This window comes from Anarrhichthys ocellatus, unplaced genomic scaffold (assembly GCF_004355925.1).
Source record: "Anarrhichthys ocellatus isolate YVR2014 unplaced genomic scaffold, GSC_Weel_1.0 scaffold648, whole genome shotgun sequence".
In the NCBI taxonomy this organism is placed as follows: Eukaryota; Metazoa; Chordata; class Actinopteri; order Perciformes; family Anarhichadidae; genus Anarrhichthys; species Anarrhichthys ocellatus.
The window spans coordinates 1,864-17,439 of record NW_022280622.1 but is presented as its reverse complement, the minus strand read 5'-3'; the positions used below and the strand labels follow the sequence as shown (position 1 = coordinate 17,439).

Here is a 15,576-nt window from a genome sequence, read left to right as displayed (position 1 = left end):
GTGTGTGTAGGTCTGTGTGTGTAGGTCTGTGTGTGTGTAGGTGTGTGTATATGTGCGTGTGTAGGTGCGTGTGTAGGTGTGTGTATGTGTGTGTAGGTGTGTGTAGGTGTGTGTATGTAGGTGTGTGTATGTAGGTGTGTGTGTGTGCGTGTAGGTGTGTGTGTGTGTGTGTGTGTGTGTAGGTGTGTGTGTGTGTGGTCCGGGGGTTCAGGTGTTAACGTCCGTTCGTGTGTCTAATTGCTGTCCTCCTGAGGAGGGGGAGGCATTGATTTGGGTGTTTGAGGGGTAAAAAGATGATGATGATGATGATGATGATGATGATGATGATGAGGAGGAGGAGGAGGAGGAGGAGGAGGAGGGTGTGTGGCGAGTATAGAGGAAAGCACAGCAGGAAGCAGAGAGGCATGTGAGCTGAAGAGGAGGAGGAAGGAGAGGAGGAATGAGTGACAGAGATGCTGTAAGGAGGAGAGAGCTCTGCCAGAATTACAATTTCAACCCTCCTCATTTTTCCTCATTTTCTTTCCTCCCTCTCCTTTCTCCTCCTCTCTCTCCCCCCCCCCCCCCCCCTCCTCCAGCTGCAGTGCAGAGATCTCCTCCGAGGCCCCCGTCAGGCTGTCAGGTGACCAGGACGGAGGCCGTGACGACATCACCGCCGCCCCCTCGGCCGACTGTCAGCCCTCCGCCGTTGCCATGGCAACGTCGGCAACGGCCTGCAGAGCCGAGGCTGACGACGACAACGAGACGCCTGCAGGAGGAGGAGGAGGAAGAGGAGGAAGAGAAGGAGGAAGAGAGGAAGCAGGAGAATGCGTAAGGACTTCTATTTCATTTTATTTCATTTTTTCATTTTTCTTTCACGTCTTTAACGTCTCGTCTGGTTTTTCCTTCGTTGCTTTCGCGGTAGAACCACAAAAGATCTGTGTGGTGTTCAAGGATGACTGCGACACACACACACACACACACACACACTCTGATGCAGAGGTATTTGTTGAGACAGGACCGATCGTCTGAAGGATGCCGTGAGAGGAGCCGGTAGCTCAGAAACAGAATGGAGTCACATCTCGCCCGCATGCTGCAGAGACTGTAGGTTTAGAGGAACAGATCTTTGCTTCTCGTCTTTTTTTTGTGTTTCGGAGTCTGCCTCTGCATTCTCTGCATTCCCTGCATTCTCTGCATTCTCTGCATTCTCTGCATTCTCTGCATTCCCAAAGCAACGCTGTTGTGCAATTTGATAATTGAGAGGAACATGAATTATTCTCCTTCATTTTTCACCTGATTCGCTGCAGGCTGTAAATCATGTTTCCTCTCTCTGGATGAGAAGCCGTTCAGTCTGGTTATCAGAGATCTGTTTGTTGAGGTCATCTGTCATGTAAAGCCGATAATCACCAGTGGATGTTGGGGGGGGGGGGGGGGGGGGTCGCGTGTGGTCGCATTGACCTCTGAACTTACCTTCCCTGATAGACCCTAGAGAGGGATTTTAAAGCCTCGTGAGGAGAGTTGTGTCCGTCCGTGTCGGGGAATTCCTCGCTTCACCTCCAAAAAAAAGCAGCCAGGAGACGATGAGTCTTCGAGGCCCCGTTGACGGCTTCTTCAAGTTCGAGGTTTTTCTGGGTGTGTGGTTGTGTTCAGACTCCGTTGGCAGGAGATTAAGTGTCTCAGTATGAAATCTGGATCCTCGTCAGCTGTACGAGGATCAGAGAGATAACAGAGATGTGTTATGTAACGGTGACATGAAAACTCCTCACCTCATCATCATCACTCACCTCCTCTGGGAGGTCTGCTCCTCTTCTTCTTCTTCTTCTGTCTGATCTTTTGACACACGTGTCCTCCGGTAGCACGCCGGTCTGGGCTGCCGGCGCTCCAGCTCGGACGCCGCCTACGAGCTGGCTGAGACGGTGAGGGCGCAGCGAGAGTGCCGTCTGCGGCCCCACTACAGCGACCCCATGCCGGCCGACGCCTCCAAGCGCAAACAGCTGGAGATGAAGATCGCAGCGGCCGCACGACTCCATGGACACCGGCGAGACCGGGACCGAGACCGAGACAGCGGTGAGTTCAGGGAACTCTGTGATGCATCACACTCTAATTTCACTTTCTGGAGACACTGACGATGAAACGGAAGCTACGAGGTTTTGTTATAAAACTAGAAAGGATCCAGTGAGCAGATCATCTCATGTCCCACAATGCATTTCTCATGTAGAAACAGGAAATGCTGAATGGTTAAAATACTTAAATTCTGTTCAGGAATAAGGACGAGCACCTCGTTCTCATGAAATGCATCAGATTTGTATTTTACTTTTAAACAAATGATGATGAAACTGAAGCTACAATGTTTTTATTATGAAAAGGATTCAGTGAGCAAATCATTCAAGGCCCACAATGCATTTCTCTTTTAGAAACAGGAAATGTTTTCAGGATTCAAATGTGCATCAAAACACAGAAAGTCTAAATTAAATTGAAGTTGAAACACTTAAATCTAATCAAAGTCTTTTTATCTGAAGCATCTTATTTTGGAATTGCAGAATGAACTTCAGAATTTTGAAGGTTATGTCAAGTAGGAACCGAAGACGAACGTGGAACCCGTTTATAAGACAACATGGTCGAGCCAAATGTTTTATTCACCAAATGTGGTGCAGATTGTTTTTCAGGAGTGAAAACTGTTGACTGTGAACCAGCTGTTCAGGTAGTTCTGTCCTGAAGCACGACATCCAGGATGAAACCAGAAGTACTTCACTAGAATCCTTTTTAAAGATTTTGGGGAACTCGTAAAAGACGGATGAACTAAAGACAAAAGGTCAAAACTGAAGCTACATTTATTTTCTGTGAGATCGTCCTCGTCTACCCAACAAACACCATCAAAGTCCACACCTCCAGTTTGCTTTCTGTTACAATCTCCATGTCAGTGCTGAGATAACCCTGATGACGTCATCAGACGTGACAGAAGGCATTATGTTTACAGGGTTGTCCGTCCGTCCGTCCCTTTCTCAACGTCTCAATAACAGCTGAGGGGCGCTCATTCAAAACGTCCACCTGGACTCAAAGAAGAAGGGATTATATGTTGGAGGTCTAATGTCACTGAACAGGATAGAGTGATGAAGTGATGACATTGAGGACAGAGCTGGATGTAAAGTGACACTGAAACATTAAAACCAGGAGTCAAGAGGTAATTCTAGTGTCCAGACTACAAAGCTCCTTCGAAAGCACAAAAGACTTTAAACAACCTGAACCGCATCTTCTCCACGACACAAACTCTGATGATGAAACTGGTGCAGTGTCGCTTTAAGTGTTTTTTTAAGATACAAAAACACGACTTCCTGGGCAGAGATAGTAGATGACGTCACATTGTGCATCTCCATGTGATTCAATGACTTCAGACGTTATGACTTCCTTCCTGTAACTACATCCCAGACGTCCAAGTCCTCATCACGTCTCCCTCAAACCTTCAGGAAAATCACCGTGAATTGTAAAATGAACCTCAGACTGAGAGTCACGTCTTTTTTAAATATATTACGTCTGTTTGTTTTGTCTGCTTGAATATTGTGACCTTTGCACCCAGTCGGCACCTCCTCCTCTAAACACTGATGATTCTGTGTTCAGTGTCAGTCAGAATATGCAAATGACGACCTTGTTGCACTTAAGATAAAAACACTCAGACTAGACTTAAAGGGAGTGTGTGAGCACTAATGAACCTGACCATCCTCCATCTCTCTCCAGCTCCAGCAGCCCTTCGTGGTCGCTCTGAGCCGCCCGGCGAGGAGCGCCAGGCGGGTCTGGGCGTGACGCGGTCCGGGCAGCACCGCTGGAGCACCATCAGCAGCCTGAGCGTGGACAGCGGCGTGGTGGGCCTCAGCGACGAGCGGGACGAGGAGGACAGCAAGCCTCGCCGTTACCGCCGGTGCCGGGGATCCGAGGTGGAGCGGGTGGACAGCGGCATCGGACCCGGTCTGTCCCGCACCTGGAAGAGACCGTCGGCCTCCCTCCGAGCCTGGGAGGCCCAGAGACCCTGTCCGGACTGCGGGCTCAGGGACGGCGCCTCCAAAGAGCGAGGGGAGCGCATGTGTGAACGTTGCTCCAAGCTGCGCACCGAGCGTAAGGAAGCCATCCTGGAGTTCCTGAACACGGAGTCGAGCTACGGCGAGGACCTGCGGATCATCAAGGACGAGTTCTACAGTCCGATGCAGAGCGCCGGGCTGCTGACGGCAGAGCACCTCGTCGTGGTCTTCAGCAACGTTCAGGAGCTCATTGACGTAAACGACCGCTTCACTGAACACCTGCAGGACAGCATCGACCAGGCCTTCGACCAGGTGAACACACGGGAAGACTATTGGGGCTTCAACGACGTGGTCCTGTTTTTAGTGGTCTTAAAGCTCTCGTTGGTAATGTTGAAAAAACAGCAAGAACGCTGGATTTTAAAAAATGATCCAACATAAAAACTCAGCAGAGTTCTCAACTTTTCTCCAATCAAAGTAGCTAGCAGCACTAGCTGAAATCAGCTAAATCTAGAAAGGGAGACGGGTAGTAGGTGAACAGGTAGGTAGACAGGTATGTAGACAGGTAGGTGGACAGGAAGGTAGGTGAACAGGTAGGTAGGTGGACAGGAAGGTAGGTGAACAGGTAGGTAGGTAGACAGGAAGGTAGGTGGACAGGTAGGTAGGTGAACAGGAAGGTAGGTGGACAGGTTGGTAGGTGGACAGGTAGGTAGGTGAACAGGAAGGTAGGTGGACAGGTTGGTAGGTGGACAGGTTGGTAGGTGGACAGGAAGGTAGGTAGACAGGAAGGTAGGTGGACAGACAGGTAGATTGGTAGACATAACTTGCTGGAATTCATATTCTTATATTGAAGATTTCACACAAATATCTAATCGGATAACATGATGAAGTGATGACATTTTGGACAGATGGATGTAAACTGACACCTGACTGGTTGGTGGAGGCAGTAATTCTAGTTTGAGTCAGAAAGAAGATCCCGAAACCGTCTCTTTGCTGGTCTGGTAGCCGATGTCATTGGGATTGGTGAAGTATAATTTAACTTCTGAGATCTAGTGAGGACTCTGCTGCAGCTACCATCATTTCTCCATTTCCATCCAGAAACCGACAATAATCTCCTCACTGTTACCTGAAAGCTTTAAGATACAATAATGGACAAAGACCAATTGTTTCCCAGTGTGAGACATATTTAACATTGACCATTTTCTCTCGTGTGGTTTGACCTCAGGGAGATGAAGATCTGCTCACGGTGTACATCGGAGAGATCTTTCTGGAGTTCGTGAACATGCTGCCGGCCTTCCAGACCTACTGCCTGCAGCAGTCCACCTCGGTCAACATGCTCAACACGCTGGAGAAGGAGAAAGAGCTGCTCAGGTAGATTCCTCTTGCTGTTAGTGTGTGTGGTGTAAAGTTCATGCCACGGCTGGTTTCTCTATTTCTTAATTGAAGAGACAGCCAATATCACTTATTCAGAAGAAGGTCTATTTTGAGAGAAGAGCTGCTATGATTAATATTTTTAGACAGATGGTCATGAGTCGGTCCGTCCTGTGATTCCCGGGCATTGACCTCCGGTTCTGCCAAATGAAGCCGATGCTTCATGTGTTGAAGCTGCATTCTCTCTCCTGGCCATCAGGGGGCGACTCCTCTGGTTGTATAGAAGTCTATGAGAAAATGGCAAACTCAAGGTTTCAAAACGCAAACCAATGTCGTGACGCCACGATGACTACGTCTTATATACAATCTGGTTATTCACAGTAATCAGCTTTTTAAAGTATCCACTTTCAACTTAATTATTTCTCTGGTTCTGTCTTCTCAGAATCTTCCTGGACGTTTCCCAGAATGACAACACGGCACTGCGGCGCATGAACTTGCGCTCCTTCCTCATGGCGCCCCTCCAGCGGGTCACCAAATACCCGCTCCTGCTGAGCCGCATCATCAAGGTCACTCCAGAGTGCCACCCGGACTACGCGCGTCTCCGCGAGGCCAAGAGTCGGGTGGAATCCCATCTGGAGCACATCAACATGAAGACCAAGCAGGAGGGCAACGGCGTCACCTGGTCCCTGCGCTCGTTCCGCCGCGACAGCCGCAAAAACCGGGAGGTCATCAACATCGAGATGCGAGAGGTGTCGATGAAGACGGTGGGCTGGGCGAGAGAAAACACGCGGTTCGTCATGGAGGGACCCCTCCAGTTGTCCCAGCCAGCGGACGGTCAGTGGGTGAAGAAGGGCAGCAAGGCCCTCAAGTTCCAGAACGTCCAGAGTCTGCTGATGGTGAGGATACAGCGGGCCGGCGAAGCCCCGGGACAGGGCACCGACGTGGGGGCTCAGGGAGAAGGTGGCGGGGACAGCATTCGAGACGGAGTTCTGGTTCTGATCAAGGACAAAAGCAGCGGGAAGTTCACTGTGCTCAGAGAGCCCATCCGCCTGGGAAATTGTGTGGTGTCCACAGATCCGGACTGCGAGGACACGTTTGAGGTGCTCGACATCCGGCGGGAGTCTTTCGTTTTACGCGCCTCGGACAAATCCCGCACGCAGCAGTGGTTCCATCAGATTAAGAGATACACTCGAGACTTGGGCACCTGGAGGAAAAGACGCAATGCTTTGCCCAACATCATGATCAACACAAACCAGACCCGCTCCTGAGACTAACCACTGTCACACTGTAAATAACCTGCAAAACTAAGCTGACAACGAGAAGCATTTCTGAGTGACGCTGCTGTTAAAACCATAGAAGTAGAGTGGAAGTAGAACGGACAATCACATTCAAATCAACGCAGCGGACATTTTTTATGTGTACCGTTGCAGCGGGCTACATTAGTAAAAACTAAACAGACTTACGGCAAGTCGCAGACTCACTAGGTGAGGTTTAGTAGTAATGACTAAAACGGGTAACGTTATGAAGCGTAGAGAGCAAAAGTTAACTTTATGCTTCATCCACACACTCTGGAAGCGAAGTAAAGCTAATTTCTGTAACCAGTGTAGCATTAAAGCATGGTGGAAATAGCAAGCTAGCTAACTTAACTAGCCAGCCGCTGAATTAGTAAAAAGTTTAAGAACTAAATGCCTCATCCATGCACTCTTGTCACAGCGTAGGAAAGATCATTGCTATTACCAGATTAGCGATAACCAGTGTAGCATGATAGCATTGCTTTTCCACCATGCTTTAATTCTGTACTGGTTTTCAGAAAATAAGCCATACGGCGGGCTGGTGGCAAGCAGCTGTGCTGGGTCTAACCGTCCTGCTGCTACGGAAAAAGACAAGCCAGCTAGTTAACTAGCGTACAGCTGGCTAGTAAGCGAGCTAGCTTGCTAATTCCACCATGCTTTAATGCTGCACTGGTTACAGAAAATGATCTGAGCGGTATTAGGGTCTAACATTTCCTCCGCCTCACTCCCAAACACCCCGGAGATGGACAAGCTAATGTTACTTAGCTAACTAATCAGCCGTCCGTCTACGGCCCCACTGACGTGGGTTGTCACCATGACAATCGCCATTTTCTTTTGAACCACGAAAAAAGACTTTAATGTCCGTTCTGCTCCTATTCTATTTCTATGATTTAAAATATTTCTCTCGTGAGACAAAGATACAGCACTTTTTTTTCTTACAAAGCTATAAGTGCGCCATACTGTCATGAAGTTACGTACGAAGACCGAAGTCGTTAGAAGAAAATATTAAAGATTCCTGGACAACCAAAAAAAAAACTTGGGCCGAGCTCGTCGGCCTTGATTGTAAAAGACTCGTTTGGAGACGACGAGCTGTGTCTTCAGTATAGACGGTGTGTCTGTTGAAGAGCATTACTGAAACATGGCTGACTGCAAAAGAAAAAGAAAAATTGTATTGTAATTAATTTCTTTTTATACGAGACTGAGGGGTTTGGTCGGTCCAGATGCTTGTTCAGTGGTTTCTGTTTGTTGTCACTGCCCTCTGCTGGACGTTGGCGGTGCAGCAACCTTCACTGCCACAGATGCAGTCGAGCCGACTTCCTGTTATCACTGTGTTTAAAATAAGAAACCCACATGACAGCAATAATCTCTGCCAGCTCCAACAGACGTAGCTACCGTACACGCATTTCATTTCCCAGAGTTCCATGCGGAAGATTCAATCAAAGCTTCCTGACAACGAAGGAATCGGGAGTTCAGATAATCGTATCGTGCCGTGAAAGCAAGTTTGCAGTCCACCTCCTTTAACTGTAGCCATCACGGCACACAGGTGAAAGTCCAACACGACAGTTTCCTCCTCAGTGTGTCTTGAGTGCGGAGTTTTTCAACCTCTGGTTCGGGAGCTCATGTGGGGTCGCACAGAGCGGACCATGGGACAGAACTAATGATAAGTTTGATTGATTTTACAAGGCTGCAACATACTGTTTTGGATTTATCTGATTAATGTTTGATCTGCAAAATGTCTCCAATCCCGAGACCTTAAGAAAAGTTTTCTAATGTTTGGTTTTGTTAGACTGAAAGTCCAAAATCCAGTTATTTAATTTACTACTATATAAAAAGCAACATTTGAGAAACAGGAAGCAAGACATTTATGATGTAAACAATTATCTAAATTGTTGTTTCAATCAACAAACCTGTTTAAAATAAAGAATTAAGTAAATTAAGACTTTCTATAGAATCCGTCTTCACGTGACTCCGAACCTGTAAAACATGAAATCTCTCCGTCTGCTAGTTTAAGGTTGAGTTACTGTCAGTTACTTGAGCTCTAAACAAAGCGTCGGTCTGAACTGTGTCATGTGACGCAGCGACGAGCTGCTGTGCCTTGGTACTCGATTACTGTTACGCTAATTCATCACTGCAGCCCGTCACCGTAGCATCAAACAGACCGGACTCGCATCAGTCCACAGGCAATATAATCACATGTTCTAGCTCTTACTGTAGTGTGCTGTTATTATTTATGAAGGCGTTATTTTATTTGAATGCACTTTATGATTCTCCTGTGGAGCTGCTGGTTGAACTTGATTCTTCCTCCTAGAATGATCTAAATGTCCGCCGGTCATCAAACCAAAACCAGTTTTCAGTTTGAGAAGAAGCAGCAGATCACCGACTCCACACCGACAAACTCACGGTTTCTTTGTTCTCATTTGCATTGTGGAAGACCTGCTGTATTATCTCTCCCCTGATGTAATATATTGTGAATTATATTAAAAAGATTTTAAACACGACCTTGTTTGTAGTGCAATTCACTCATTTGTTTTATAAAGTTGTGACGCAGCAGGAAATGTATTTACAGTCATTTTACAGACAATACAGAAGAAGAGAAACGAGAGCAACAGATGGAGAGAGAGAGAGACGACCATGTGCCACGACAGCAGAGAGAGAACATGCAGCACATTCAGACGAGTCCGTGTTCGCTTATTGTTTAACAAAGATTATTAAAATGTCTCGTTGCTGTTCTGACTGATCTCACTGATGCGTCTTCGTCATTTCTTTGGCTCTTCTGCTCCTGGAGCCTCATTTATTAAAAGGTATTATGTGAATGCAGGTTTGGAGCGAATCGTTATCTTTATATCAAAGTCAGAAATCATCGGAATCTGGTTAGAATGCTGGAAAAGGTATTTATTGGATTGTTGGTGGAATATTTCCTTCATAATGAGGCTCCTGAGTTTCTCTTTGAGTCCAAAGAAAACCCAGCCGACGTCGACTCAGCCGGAGAACAAACATGTTTTCTTTCTTTTTTTGGGCAAATAAACAAAAGGAATCTGTGAAAACACAGAGTTATGATTTAACATCAATATCATGAGATCCAATAAGAACCAGCTCAGTAAACAAAAACACATGAAGCTTATAAAAAACAAACAGCAACAAACTGAACCGTGGATCTTGAACAGACCGTCATTCATTCATTCATTCACTCGGCTGCCGGAGCCGCGGGTTCGATCCCCGGCTCCGCGCTACTTCTCCCCGCCGGCCTCGGCCTCCTTGGCAAGCCCGCGGATGGACAGGTCATACACCACCTCCTCGATCTTCTTCACGTCGTACTTGAGGCCGTCGTACCGCTTCCTCAGCGGGTCGTTCTTCAGGTTGAGCAGCCGGAAGCCCGAGTCCAGCTCGTTGATGAAGTTGGAGATGCGGAGCGGCCGGGTGTAGTCGCCCGCCGTCACGCTGTTCACCGCCAACCGCGACTGGACGAAGAAACGCGAGTTCGTTTAAAAGCAACACAAAATCACCGCTGAGCTTCAGAATTAGTAAACAGACGACTCGTTTAAGATACGATACAATAAGATATACGATAAGATATAAGATACGATAAGATACGGTGCGATACGATAAGATACGATATACGATGAGATTTGGTAAGATGCGATAAGATGCGATGCGATGTAAGATGCGATACACGATACGATAAGATATACGATAAGATATAAGATACGATAAGATACGATAAGATACGGTGCGATACGATAAGATACGATATACGATGCGATAAGATGCGATGTAAGATGCGATACACGATACGATAAGATATACGATACGATACGATATACGATAAGATATACGATACGATATACGATACACGATACGATATACGATACGATACACGATAAGAGATACGATACACGATAAGAGATACGATACACGATAAGAGATACGATACACGATAAGAGATAAGATACGATAAGAGATACGATACACGATAAGATACGATACACGATAAGATACGATACACGATAAGATACGATACACGATAAGATACGATAAGATACGATATACGATATAAGATGCGGTAAGATATACGATACACGATAAGATACACGATAAGATATACGATATACGATAAGATATACGATAAGATACGATAAGATACGATATACGATAAGATACGATATACGATAAGATATAAGATGCGATAAGATGCGATGCAATAAGATGCGATGCGATAAGATGCGATGCGATAAGATACACGATGCGATAAGATACACGATACGATGTAAGATACGATACGATGTAAGATACGATACGATGTAAGATACGATACGATGTAAGATACGATAAGATGTAAGATACGATACGATGTAAGATACGATAAGATGTAAGATACAATAAGATGTAAGATTGATATGAAATGATTTCTTCAAGAAGGTTCAATGATTCAAAGAGAGGATAGAGCTGAATGACATCACACAGAGACATCTCTGTGTGATGTCATCTCTGTTATTAAGCCAGCCCTCATTGATATAAACAGGTGGATAAAATAATAGACAGAAATCAAGGACTAACTCACCAGCTCACTGGCCATGATGAGCACACCTGCCAGGTAGTCCTCCACGTCCAGGTGGAAGCCTTTCTCTCGCACCACCTCGACTGAAGAAGAGGAGGAACAAGAAGAAGAGTGAAGCCTCGTTCCTCAGGAACAGTCACACTGAACTAGTGTTACAGGTACACTATAATTCCTTCAGGCTCTGCTCAGTGAACATGAGTACTGGCTGAAGGTACATTATGACATCATCATGATGTGTTCACATGTCATCTGTAAAATGTAGTTTTGGTGATTTTTCTTTTTACTTACTGCCGAGTATTTTGGCGACTTCCTCCCGGACCACGAGGGTTTCTGTCTCCAGATAAACCACGAAGGCGGAGAGGAAGGCCAGGCGCTGCAGGACGAAGCGCCAATGTTCATGGAACCTTAAGAGGACGTGAAGAACACAAACGTATAACGTGTGCTGTAGGCTTTCTCTGCACTTCATCATTTCATCCCATAGTTGTTTTATCTATTGTATGATTTGTCTTTGTCAAAGATATACGCGTGTTTGCTGAGACAACATTCCACAAAATCTTTGCTGTGCAGTTTGACCACATGTGTGTGTTGTTTTAAATAAAAGATGAAGACATGAAGACAGATGAAGACATTGTTAAACATATTTAGAACCGTCTGCTGATCATGTGACTGTTTTCAAAAAGGTTCCCTTCAGAGTGAATCACGTCTCACATGAACACATCTTTGATTAAAGGAGTCGTGTTAAACTGCTGGTGACTGAAGAGCAGATGGTAGAGATACAGATACACATACATATATGTATATATATGTATGTGTGTATGTTCATGTAACTGTGTGCCGAGTTAAAGAGAGTATTTGTTCATTTGTAAACGGTAGAAAACATTTGCTAGAGGAAGTAAACATGGTCAGCTCAGGAAGGAAGTAAAGTGTTAAATCAACGTTTTCTTGAATGAAGCGTTAAACGTCTCAGTGGAAGCAGGTGTGACTGTGTGAACTGTGTTTATGTTTATGTCATTATTACCTGTAGTACTGCTCCACAGGGAACTTTGTTTTCAGGTCGCCGAGCTGCGAGCGGACCGTGCAGAACAACTCCCGAGCTTTGGCACATTTACTGGGAACTACACGAGAGAAGAAGAAGAATGCTTTAGAAGATGGACGATGACTCTGAGACGACGTCGTTAAGATAAAGCGCTTCATCGCTCACTCTCTTTGAACCCTGACGGCTGGTGGACACTTTGGAGGACGGTCAGGATCTCTCTGGCCGTCTGCTCCAACGTCTGGACCACTTTACGGATATCCTGCAACAGAGAGCGTGAAGATGAAGTGTGTTTAAATATTAATATTAATAACTTGTCGGTTTAACATAATGAACTTATAATCTAAAGACGTGTCACACGTTTAAAGGATCACAACACATTTCTCTATAAAGTCTTTGTATTATATTTATATTTATCCTGTTTGGCAATGAAACTGATGCTGGAATCCAAATCAAGTCAACGTAATTATTTTGACTTTTTATCGTCATTTAGATTCATATTTTGTATTTTGATGGAATAAAAATTGAGTCAAACTCTATTTAGAGTGAAGCTCAAAGAACACACGTGAACGTTAAGAGCACGTGACTAAAGAGCGACACGTCGTCAGATAACGAAGTCTTAATTCAACATGTTGTTAAATGAAGTCTGGCGTCACATCTCAGCGACACATGGCCGCTTAAACGCGCGTTAATAATAGTAGAACAGACAGCAGAGCGTCACGTAATTCATACTTTAAGGAAACGTAACAGAATGAAGTGACGTTGTGCAGCTCGTTGTCGTACTAAACCATTTAGAGCGCAGCTGGCTGTGTGCAGCCAGCTGCGCTCATCGTATCGCTGCTTCTGTGGTGGCTAAACAGTTAGCCGCTAAGCTAACGGCATCTGGAGAGCTAACGCTGTTAGCAGCCTCGCGGCTCATTCGTACCTCTCGGACGTCCTGGTCGGCGCTCAGGAAGCCCTGAATGTAGCTGAACATCTCGGTCACAGACATGATGAGGATCCGTGCAGCAGCTAGCTAAGCTAATTTAGAAAAAGAACGTGCACGAGAACCGCTCCGCGCTGCTTCGTGTGGCGCGTAGAGATGAGGTCATCACGCGTCATGCGGCTGTCGCCAATGTTTTTGGTGCTAAAGAAAAAAATATATTTATGTATTTATTTCATGTATTAAAGCAGGAAAGGTATCATAAATTATATCAAAATAATAATAATACACTTTACATTTGTCTGGAAAAATGTGGTAACAAATACAAGAGAAACATTTTTATAATAACTTTTGAAAATTATAATAGCATTTTATTCACAAATGTAAATGTTACAATAAATAACATGTTTTTCTGAAAGATGTTGAGAGCAACATGTGAACTATTCAGTCTATAATCTCTATAATGCAACATTAATATAATTCATTCATTATCTTTTTTTTACATCACTAAATTGAACGCTTGCACCAAACGTATCAAAGAGACACGTTATGATTTTATAAGACTGCTAATAGTATTTACACAACACATTAAATATGTATCTGTTGTGCAAAGTCTAATTCATATGGAGGTCCATTTCCACCAGCAAAAAAAACAAAATTCTAATAATTCTTTTTTATGCTACTGGAAAACAAGTTAAAGAAAAAAACAGATTTTTACTTTTTTTCCACCGGCATAAAAAAATGAATAAAAAAATGCACCAACACTTTTGGTGCATCCATCTGTAACCATAACACTGACCAGATGTTTCCAGTTGCTATAGAAAGTCTAAACGATGAGTCATAGAAGCAGCTGTTCATAGGTTACCCTACATGTGACATATACATGGATTGTGAGTACATTGAAGACTTCTTTAAACGTGGCTTTACAACACATGAAATACTTCAATAGCTTGATGTTTCACATGGATTGTACTGAGCAAACGCACCCTTGAATAGAATTTTAAGCAAGAAGCAGCTCTGGAGTATAAAGAATAAAACCAATGTGGCTGAGGTGACGACCTTCAATAAACAGCAACTGGAACCTTTTTTTTTTCTTCTTCTTTTCTTTCTGCCAGAAAAAAATAATTTAAATCTTTTTTATTTTTCTGGCTGTGGAAATGTGCTTCCATAGATTGAAGTACTAATACAATGAATGAGAAACTATTCTTCTTCCAGCAGGTTTGTAGTTCATTTCTTGAACAGATTATTTTAGTTAGTTCGATGACTATTCTTTTTATCATTTTTACTTTCAATTTATTGAACACACATTATATCTGTAAAGAATAAATACATAAAATAACTCATTTTAACATTATCAAAAAAAAGGCATAATGTTAAATATATAAATAAATAAACATCTGAATCACGAGCTATAGATACAAGAACAAACAGCAGCAAAGACTTTCAGACAAAAGGAGAAAAAAACGTTTAAAAAGTACATTTATTACGTCATGATGAACATAATTATAATAAATTATAAACTAAAGAAATGAGGGTTTGTTATTTCTAGACTTGTTACAATAAACATGATGTTTACCAATAAGAATGATGTCATTTCAGAAATAGTTTAAATTTATATGAATAATAAAATGTTCTGATGACAGTCTGGCTTTAATTCTGGTGAAATAACGGACATGCTGCATTACGTCATTCACCCTGTTGATGGAGCCAAAGCAGCGCGTTGCTGATGTTGCCTTCAGGTAGGGCTCGGAAAAAAAAGACATTCATCATAAAACAGTTACTTTTTCCAGCTCCATCCGTGGACACTTCATGATGCTGTTTAACATTATCACAGTGAAGTCACAATAGTGGGAGGAAATAATAAATGTATATTAATATAAAACTTGGGGCTGCACGGTGGTGTAGTGGCTAGCACTGTCACCTCACAGCAAGAGGGACCTGGGTTCGATCCCCGATCCCAGGTGGTCCTTCTGTGTGGAGTTTGCATGTTCTCCCTGTTGCAGCGTGGGTTCCCTCCGGGTTCTCCAGCTTCCTCCCACAGTCCAAAGACATGCAGCTTAGGTTATTTGGAGACTCGAAATTGCCGTAGGTGTGAGTGTGAATGTTTGTCTGTCTCTATATGTGCCCTGCGATGAACTGGCGACCTGTCCAGGGTGTACCCTGCCTTTGCCCAATGTCAGCTGGGATTGGCTCCAGCGCCCCGCGACCCTGAACAGGATAAGCGGTTTGGATATAAAACTATCTCATATTTTAAATAATTTTAAAAAGTCAAAACTCGTAATATCTTTGTGCAAAGCAACGTCATACTGAACCCTTAAAGCTAAAAAAAATACCACGACTTTAAAGGCTCCGTACAAACAAGTTAATAACTATTCAAACAAGTTAATAGCTATTCAAACAAGATAATAACTATTCAAACA

General features: G+C 44.2%; 2 protein-coding genes across 2 annotated transcripts in view; one reads left to right on the top strand and one right to left on the bottom strand.

The window, feature by feature from the left end:
- arhgef49 (Rho guanine nucleotide exchange factor 49) overlaps positions 1-9,144 on the top strand; it is a 13,462-nt gene extending 4,318 nt beyond the window's left edge. The window contains exons 2-6 of the mRNA XM_031838335.1: positions 576-807; positions 1,833-2,043; positions 3,709-4,298; positions 5,209-5,354; positions 5,797-9,144. Coding sequence (XP_031694195.1) covers positions 576-807; positions 1,833-2,043; positions 3,709-4,298; positions 5,209-5,354; positions 5,797-6,622 — 2,005 coding nt within the window. The 3' untranslated portion in view covers positions 6,623-9,144. The remainder of the gene's footprint in view (positions 1-575; positions 808-1,832; positions 2,044-3,708; positions 4,299-5,208; positions 5,355-5,796) is intronic.
- Positions 9,145-9,517: 373 nt separating this feature from the next.
- On the bottom strand, positions 9,518-13,333 carry tsn (translin). Its single transcript, XM_031838336.1, has 6 exons — positions 13,160-13,333; positions 12,403-12,496; positions 12,220-12,316; positions 11,490-11,605; positions 11,205-11,284; positions 9,518-10,104 (listed from the first exon to the last, which is right to left on the bottom strand). The coding sequence occupies exons 1-6, from the start codon at positions 13,223-13,225 to the stop codon at positions 9,874-9,876; spliced, it is 684 nt and encodes a 227-aa protein (XP_031694196.1). The 5' UTR covers positions 13,226-13,333; the 3' UTR covers positions 9,518-9,873.
- Between the last annotated feature and the right edge of the window lie 2,243 nt (positions 13,334-15,576).